Source organism: Brassica napus, chromosome C4 (genome assembly GCF_020379485.1).
Source record: "Brassica napus cultivar Da-Ae chromosome C4, Da-Ae, whole genome shotgun sequence".
NCBI classification, from domain to species: Eukaryota; Viridiplantae; Streptophyta; class Magnoliopsida; order Brassicales; family Brassicaceae; genus Brassica; species Brassica napus.
In genome coordinates, this window is record NC_063447.1 from 28,577,581 (window position 1) to 28,587,505 (window position 9,925).

At 30.6% G+C, this 9,925-nt stretch overlaps 2 protein-coding genes across 2 annotated transcripts; both read left to right on the forward strand.

Moving 5' to 3' along the window:
* Nucleotides 1-238: 238 nt before the first annotated feature.
* LOC106393260 (uncharacterized mitochondrial protein AtMg00310-like) lies at nucleotides 239-781 on the forward strand. The gene has a single exon (XM_013833978.1). It carries the CDS (start codon nucleotides 239-241, stop codon nucleotides 779-781), a length of 543 nt encoding a protein of 180 aa, XP_013689432.1.
* Nucleotides 782-1,318: 537 nt separating this feature from the next.
* LOC106393259 lies at nucleotides 1,319-1,783 on the forward strand. The gene has a single exon (XM_013833977.1). The coding sequence runs from the start codon at nucleotides 1,319-1,321 to the stop codon at nucleotides 1,781-1,783; it is 465 nt and encodes a 154-aa protein (XP_013689431.1).
* The last annotated feature ends 8,142 nt before the right edge of the window (nucleotides 1,784-9,925 follow it).

Sequence of the window (9,925 nt, forward strand, 5' to 3'; positions counted from 1 at the left end):
AGTTAAGGAAGGTGGAGAGGGCATTTACTTAGGCTTACCAGAATCATTTGGAGGTTAGGTTAATACTCTTGGGTACATAAAGGAGAGATTTCCGAATAAAGTGATAGGATGGCATAACCAATTTCTAACACCTGCAGGTAAAGAGGTTTTGCTCAAAGTTGTTGCCATGGCTCAACCAAACTACCCCATGTCATGTTTCCTCCAGCCGAAAACGACATGTTAACAGATTAAGTCAGTCATGGCAGATTTCTGGTGGAAGAACTCAAAAGAATCTAAAGGGATGCAATGGAAAAGTTGGAAGTATCTCTGTAAACCAAAGAGAGAGGGAGGTTTGAGCTTTAAGGATATGGAGAAGTTTCATTTGGCTCTGCTTGGAAAACAGGTCTGGCGACTGCTCACTAAACCTGATACTCTAGTAGCACATGTGTTCAAAGCTCAATACTTCCAACATACCACTATTCTGAATGCCAATCTGGGAGCTAGACCTTCTTATGCGTGGAGAAGCCTGCATGATGCGACAAAGTTGATTAGGTTGGGAGCACGAGCAGTGATTGGTAATGGAGAGAATACTTCCTTATGGGAGGACCCTTGGATTGAAGAAAAGCCAGCCAAGTCTCTTGTCTCCTCGCGGTTGGTGCATAGTCACCAACAAAATACTTTGTCGGGCTGCTCTAGAGTGAAAGACTTCCTTGCACCTGATGGAAGAGAATGGAACATAAAGTTGTTGAGACTTGTGCTGTCTGAGGAGGACATTAGGAAAATTCAAACTATAAGACCATGACGGCCGAATACAAGAGATGCATACTGCTGGGATTACACAACCTCAGGTACTTACACGGTGAAATCAGGTTATTGGGTTGCTGCCAACTTAATGGATGATGAGATTCGGAAGGAAGTCTCTCAGCCAAGCATGGATGTTTTGTTTCAATCGCTTTGGCAAATGAACACTTCCCCAAAGATTAATCATTTTCTGTGGAGATGTTTAAATGAGTGCTTACCTATGGGAGAGACTATGATATATAGGCATCTAGCTAGAGACGGAGTTTGCTCTTGTTGTCAATCCAAGAATGAGACAATCAATCACTTCCTCTTCCAATGCCCATATGCACGTCTGGTTTGGGCTTTATCACCGGTTCATGCGCCACCAGGAGGAGAATGGTCTGACTCTCTCTATGAAAACTTCTATAGAATAATTTGCTTGAGTCTTTCTGATCAAGTAGAGGAGAGGGTTAGATTCATGGGACTGTGGATAATGTGAAGATTATGGAAAAGCATAAATGCTTTCTTATTCAAAAGCGAAGACTATGATGAACTTATGATGTGTTCTAAAGCTCAAGATGACATGGAAGAATGGAATTGTAGAGATGAGGTAGAAGAAGAGACGAGGAATACAGCCCCTGTGACGAGAAATGTGGAGAACTGGCAACCACCCCTGCATCTGTGGCTGAAGTGCAATACTGATGGAGCTTGGGATCACAACAGGGAGCATTGTGGAGTAGGGTGGGTATTACGAGATCATCACGGGGATGTGAAATGGATGGGTGCAAGAAGACTCTTGAAATTAAGAAATCATATTGAAGTTGAAGCAGAAGCTTTAAGATGGGCAGTGATGATGATGGTAAAGCTCAACTACACTAATGTGGTTTTTGAAACTGACTGCAAAGGTCTAATTCAAACTTTACAAGACACAAAGAGCAATCCTAGTATATTGGCTTATACACAGAATATCCACAACCTGCTCACAAAGATAGGACCTCATCAAGTAGTTTTCAAGAGTAGATAAGGCAATGGAGTAGCAGACAAGATAGCAAAAGAAGCAAGTTCTCTTAGTAATGAAGGCCTTGTTTTAATTGTATTCTATAATGTCATTGTGAATCAGACCTTTTGTAGAGGCTGATAAGCCTATTGTGTAAAACCTTTGGATTAAATCTATATTATAATAGATGAGTTTTTGCTCACTCCTCAGCGCGCCACGTCAGCGTTTTGTGAGCTCCACTTTTAAAAAGTGTGAAAAAATGTCAAGTCTATGGCTCGAACCCGGGTTATTGAGATATAAACACTAACATTTATACCACTAAGTTAAATGATACTTTGTACATTGATGGTCGAACCTAATATATATTTATGAAGGTCGGAAGCTCTTGCTTCTTCGGCTTCCTCTGAGGGTCGGGCCAACAAGTGCGTTATGGGTTTCATTTTTAAATGAGATTCATCACGTTATATGAAAAAAGCTCAAGTTTGCAACAATTATAGTTTTCTCATATTGTAAATTGTTGTCGTTTAACATGAGTTTGAGTTATTTTCATCACTGTCTCAAACAAGTCTGAGTTACAGAGTTGCGCCATGTGTCAGTTCGTAATCTATTTTTTCACCAGTGAACTCTTCATGTCCACATCTTAAATCGCTTGATCATAAATGTTCCTGGTTTGTAGCCCCTATATAAACCCTATATATATGATTCTCATCTTTGATGAACCCAATCTGCATCTCCACAAAACTCATTGATTCCTCTTGGATTTAACCAACTTCTAGAAAATGTTTCTCTCTGCCTCTCCAATTCATCAAACCGGTGTCTCGGCGTCCGTCACTCAACCTTCGAATCTCTCCGTCTTGGTCGTAGTAGTCAGAGTATAGCCTCTGGCTTCCTCGCTTCTGGGATTCCCTGAACTTCAAGAAAGACAAGGAGTTTGTGGGAATCACGGTTCTCTTCCTTGATGAAAAGGTAAGTTAATCTTCGATCTATAACACTTATTTAACATAATTGTTTTAATTTATTTTCTGATTCTTTGTTGAATAATATTATTTGCAGATTCCGTGATTCATGGCTTTACTCCCGTCGGACGTGCTAATCATTACATGTCATCTTTGAAAGCTGGTTCCATTGTGAAAGTCGATCATTTTGAGGTTTCTAGGTGCTCAAGCATGTATAAGATAACTGATCATCCATTCCTCATTCGTTTCATCTCACTAACCATTATTGATGAAGTCATCACGGGTGCTCCTGAGATCAATCTTCAGTCAAGATTAGACAGTTTGACAATCTCCAAGTGATTGCGAACACAAATCTAGAACTCCCAGGTATATTATCATACTGCATCTGGGTTTATATTATGTTTTGATATCATAACTGATATTTAAACTCACAGATGTGGTTGGGCAAATCCGTTCTATCCAGGGCTCTGGCCTCACCAAAGAAACAACTCGAGTCGTTATACGTCTCCTCATTGATTCGTAAGAAACAATCAATACATAATTCCCTTTATATTACTGTCTATATTGTGCTAACATCAATAATCAAAAATATTTCATACCCAAGATTTGTGGTCGTCTATTTATCTCCCTTACTTATCAATCTAATTTTACACAAATCTTTATTTTACTGTTTAAAAGAAACCACAATAACCCAAACAATCAAAACACCAAAAACTAGAATCCAAAAAAAGACGAATCATTAATGATCACCTCTATTTTTGTCTAATCTTACAAATAAACTTCAAAACAAATATACCAAATCAATCAACTCAACTAAAACTCAACGACACATACATTGAGCCAGCTAAACAAATATAAACTACTCGGCCAAATATTTAACAATTTACAAACTTACTTTTACAGATGCTTACGAAGAAGACGAAGACGATAACCAAGATCCGTGAAATTACCTAAACAAAAAAGCAGAGTAAGTTACAAACTCTGATAAATACAACTAACAATGATTTTTGTTTACATATTACCCATCAAATAAAAGATAAACAAACACAGCCACACCAGAAGATACAAGAGACAATTCCAACAGACATAAAGGCGGCAACAACATCTCCACCTGCTCACTCCTCTTGTCTTATAAAAATAGCTTACATGCTCAATGTCAACATGCCAAAGCTATTGTCTTGTTATGAGAAATACATATATTCGTTTAAAACTCATTAAGACCCAAATACTAATTGTCACTCATTTTATAGTTATTTCTACAAGTCTTCATATATTTGTTTTAAAGGTCCGGTAAAAACAACAAGTTTAAAGTAAATAAAAAAACATATAACCAACATAATAAGAATAAAAAAAAAATTACTTAATACACACAACTTACACAACTAAACTCCACAAAAAATATCCAGAAACAAAAGGTACTCTCAACAACCTTAATATAATTTATGTAATCTCAACAGTACAAGTAACAAATTAAAGAGACAAACAAACAATAAGTCTCAGTGACACAGCAAGCAACAACACGAACTATATCAATCACATTACTAACACAGTTTAGTCCTTCATGAGTGGAGAACAGTGCATACACAGTACATCATCACAACTCTAACTCTATAACAATAAAAAACTTAAAAAACAATGATCAACCCAAAACGCAAAATTCACAGCTACAATAACCCTAATAAATATTGAGATAAAACAAGAAATATGTGTACAATCCCGCGCTTGCGCGGAGACAATGCCCCTAGTGTTAATCGAATGTTGAACCAAAAAAAAAACTAAATCTCCATTCTCTCTCTTCTTTTTTTTTCCTATTTCTCTATACCTTCTTTCTAGAAATCTAAGTTTGTTTTTTCTTTTGGTTATTTGGCCAATTCTCCCATATAATAATGATATATATATGATATGGACGTTCTTGCATTATTACGTGGTCTACAACTTGCATTACTGGATCCATCTAACATTCGACTTAATATTTTTGTTTTTGCTAAACTGTAAATATCATGTTATTAATGAGAATGATTACATATGTAGAATTTTAAGTATGCAACGCTGTGGCAGAAAAAAAAAAGGAAAAACGGCCAAAGAAATACGACAGATGGAATATACATTCATTCAATACATCGCAGCCAAATAGATTAATAGAAGAAGACCGAAGTGCTTACTCCCCTATCTAGCTATGATTGTGTGTCTCACTTCCCTATCAAAGCCATGAAGTATAGCATTTGGCGGCAACAACGTTTGGTTCTCTAACACATTGTTTATGCTTTCCATAGATGAAAAACCTTTAGTTTTTTTTAAAAGAACTGTAGCCATGAGAGCAATTCGACTTAATACGTGAAATAGTTGTGCCTAGCTGACCTGAAGTCACTTGACAAATATATCGTAGCCAAATATATCAATTGCATGGGTCCCTAGTCAAACTTTCAAACAAATCAGTCATCCAGGTCGTACTTTCAAACAAATCAGTCATCCAGGTCATGCATGTATTTGGAAGCTAGTAACGGATCATTAATTTAACTATAAACTAGATCGGTTTTATTATTTTTATATTAAAATGTTCTAATCTATATAACATTATTATGTGACAATACTATTTTATAAAAAAAATTGTATTTTGTAAAAAAATTTACTGTGTAAACATTATTATGTAACAATACTATTTTACATAATTTTATGTTTCATTTCTAAAATTTGGAATTTATATGAAAATTAAATTAAATCGAACATATATAATAGAGATGCATTTTTTGGGGATACTATCAAAAACAACAAAAATTATTTTAGAAAACGAAACTATAATATTTTGTACTTGCAAAAAATTTTGTAGTAAAGATCCTATTTGAAAAATTGCTTGAAATACACCAACTTAGATAGTATTTTTTTTAAAAAAAAATTCAATTAAAGATATCATAACATTTGAGTTTAGGGTTTAACGATTATTTTTTAGGATTTATTATTTAGGTGGTGAAGTTGATTTTATAAACTTCTGTAAATAATTCTTATATATTTATAAATGTTTTGGTAGAGTTAATTTTGTCTTTTAATAATAATTTTAAAATATTTATGAAAATGATAATAATTTAAAGGTAAATCTGAAAAAGAGTATCAGATATGAAGTAAAATTAAAATTTGTTGGAATTAAGTTATATATTGTAACATTAAACCAGTTTGATAAATGTATGTTCTCTTCACATAGAATAGTGTTAAAATATTAAATTTTTGACATATATATGTCATTCATATGACATTAATATGCATATAGATGATAAAAATGTGTTTATATTTAATGTATTTGTTCATGTATATATTCATTTCATACATATATTGCTCGTCCATTTATGGTTTGAGTAGGAGATGTACAACTTTATATATTGTGATTAATAAACCAATTTGGTATAGTTTTTAAATATTAGAATGAAATGGTTTTTAACTCAATGGAATATATAAACGCTAATAATAGTTAACTAAAGCTTTATATATACAATATGTAAAGAGATAAAGGTGATTATTGTTTGCGGTAGTTTTTAGTTTTTAGTTTTGGTTTTTAGATTTTGGTTTTAGTATATGGCTTTTGATTTTAGCTTTTTATTTTTGATTTTCAGCTTTTTGTTTTGGTTTTTATTTTTATTTTTTTGATTTTTGTTTTTGGTTTTGCTGTAGTATTTATTTTTTATTCCAAAAAGCAAGTAATACAATATTTTAAAATAATACAACAAAAATACAAATAAAAAATTTTAAAGTTACTATTAAAATTTGATGATTATTATTTAATTATTGTTTATTGGTATTTGGTATTTGAGTTTTATATTTTTTAGTTTTTCGAAAAAACTAATATATCACTTTAAAATAATAAACCAAATTGCAATAAAATATTTATAAGTTACTATTAAAATTGATCAAAATATTGTGATTCATATTTAAAACATGAAAATACATTAACATTTTTAATTACTATATTTAAAAATGCTTACATTATACTAAAATATAAATCATAAAAATATCTAAATTATTTTTATTTTTTTAAACTTGAATGGCAACTTTTTATTTTTTAAAATTAATATCTTATATTTGGTTATTAAAAAAATAATTTATGTTTTTATACTTTTTATTTATTTTTAAATGTTAATAATTATTAAAATTATTCAATAATTATATTTATAGAATTTAATAAGTAATTAGTTTACAGTTAGTTAATATTATACATAAATATCTAAATTTATTTTACAGATATGTAATAGAAATAAATTATTTAACATTATTAAAAAAAATTACTTAAAAAAAAAGCTAGAAAGTATATACATATAATGGTCATGTATTTTATATTGATATTTACAAAAATAAGAAAAGTTATATATAAATCGTACACTTTACAAAACGGGAAACTGCCACAAATATCACATTCATAGTACCACTTTTCATGTTTACACTAATCTTTTTTACCCTCACTTTAATGAAGGGTAAAAGACACTTATACCTCTAGGGTTAACTAATCTGGACTTACGGTTTAGAGTTGAGAGGTGGGATAGGATAGGGTTTTTGAAATGTGAAATTTAGGATTCTAATAAAGAAATTTTGAAGAAAAAAAAATCAATTTTTTTTTTTTTTTTAAAGTTCGAATTTGAAAAGGTATAATTCGAAAACATAAATTATTTTTTTATTAATATTTTATTTTTTTATTTTAATAATGATTTATTATATATATAGATAACAAGGGTATACGAGTCTTTTGCCACTTAGTGAAGAAGTTATTTTTGAAAATGTCCCTTTAGTAGTGGTAAAGATGAAAAGTGGTATCATGAAAGTAGTAAACATAAAATTTTCCCTTACAAAACCACCAAAACATGGCTTTTGGTTTTTCTTTGAAATTTGTTCAAAACATCTAAAAACCAGTTTCTCTATTTTATAAGAAAGTTTTTTTGTCAAAATCTTGATTGGTTATAAAACTCGTTTTTTGCAATATTAGTTTTCCTAACTTTTAGGGAATCAAAACTTGATTGGATAGAAAATGGTTTTTGAAGAAACAAAAACCAAAAACTAATCTAGAAGGGGGGTGTAAATTAAAACTTAACCATTAATAAAAATATTAGATTTGTATTAAAAATTATTGACATAAATTGTAATGTTACATGATAGAAGCATTTAAAGTTGTGACTTTTAAAAGATAGTTTAAATTGGAAAATCACATATGTAATAAGTCATGATTTATGTGTTTAATAAATAAGATATTTTAATTTTAAAATTTAAATAGAAATGGATTTTTCTTTTCAACAAAATCTTTTTAAAATCTTTATAAAATGTGATTTTGAAAAGTATTCATTTTAAGTTGTTATTATCATTAAAATATTTTATATATTTTTTTCTTTTCGTTTATAAATCAAAATTTAATTTAATTTAAATTTCTGATTATATTTTATGATAACTAAAATTAAAATTAATTAATTTCCGGAAATAAAATTTAAATTGATTCTGAAAATATTTTTAAAATATTTTGTTTAAATTTTCTTAAATAAATATTTGTTTTATTTTAAATAAAATTAAAGATTATCAAAAATATTAGAATGAAGTTATGTACATTTGATAAACTTCTAAATAATGGTCCAACTTAAAACACCACAAATGATGAAAAATGAAGTTGTGACTTCTATTTTAATATAATATAGATATATTTGTTTCAAGATTATTAGAATAATAAAATATAAAATCATCATATATAAAGTTGAGTAAATGTTTTATAAGAGAAATAGTTTGCAATAGTGCCGTTGATATTTGTTATTCTAAAGTGTATAACTTGTTACATATTGGTATAATACTTATTAATGAGCTGACAAAAAAAAATGTACAGAAAATGTTACATTCATATGAATATTTATAAAATAGCTTTCAGAAGAGCCGGTTACTGTGAAATTCTATAATTAAACGTATAGAAAATAAAAAAATTGCGGAAAATTATAACATTATTTCAACATATTTGTAAAATAGTTTACAAGAGTTTGGATCGCCAGTTTCAACATATAACGAATAAATATAGAATGCACGTACTGACGTATGTATCAAAATATTACAAAAGTTTGTCCCCCAGCTTATATAATGGAAGTACTTGTATTTAATGTACAAGTTTTAATCATTAGTTTGGTTGCAAGAAAATATGAGTTGATTACGCTAAAGGACATTTATTTACTTTCTATTACACCTAGAAACACTTTTTACATGTGACACATTTTGTTGTGGACCAGCAACAGATTGTGGACAATTTTGTCCTTAATGAAAACGACACTTGTGGACACGTAACATGTGGATGGATGATTTGTGGACGGGTGATGCGTGGTTGAGTGATTTGTGGACATGTGATGTGTGGATGAGTGATGAGTAATGTGTGAAAATGCGATGTTAATGTGTTTATAGTAGATAACGTGGACAAAATCTCTGATTTGATTCCATAAAACTATACAACAATACGTGGACATGGACTCATGTTACTAAAATTATACCACAAAACATGGACACGGACTCTGTTATCAAAACCCTCACAAAAAAAAAGAAGAAGAAGATTTTGTCCATACGTAACTTCTTTGTTTTGATACGACAAATTGTGGACTGATACAAAGCCAATACATATGTTTTTGATACAATTGGTTGTCACTGCCAAGAACTTTTAAGGGATACCATTGATTTGCATAGAAACTCCTCTATTTTTTTTACTCTTCTCTCCCGTATGGACTTCCTGAGATTCATCACAAAAGATAATATTGAAGTTCCCATTTTACTAAAAATCCCACTAACCAACGATTTGAACGGTTTTCTCCTTAGATTTAGTACCATCACCAACTAGAGATGAAGCATTGGGTTCGTCGTCTCCAATACGAGCACTTGGCTTCTTCAGCCCAATTGATAAATTATCTGTAATTAAACTTCAATCAAGATGAGAAAGAGATGATATTATGAGTATGAGCGGAGAGAAAAAATGAAGAAGCGTTTACCTTCTGTCGGAGAGTAATAGATCTTGCATGTCAGAGATTTTCGATCTAAGGGATGTGCTTCGTCATAATGTGGATGGATGCGAATTTGATTAAAGTTAATTTAGATCCCGAGATGATGAATGGAATTGAAAGAATATTGTCTATGTCCACAACTAGTTTATAACTAATTTATAATTCTGTTAAGATGTCCATGTCCACAACTAATTTATAATTCTATTATCTACGATTTAGTGTCC

Excerpts from the sequence above, each read along its gene's own strand:
- LOC106393259 (XM_013833977.1), top strand. The coding sequence starts at position 1,319 with ATGTGTTCTAAAGCTCAAGATGACATGGAAGAATGGAATTGTAGAGAT.
- LOC106393260 (XM_013833978.1), top strand. The coding sequence starts at position 239 with ATGGCAGATTTCTGGTGGAAGAACTCAAAAGAATCTAAAGGGATGCAA.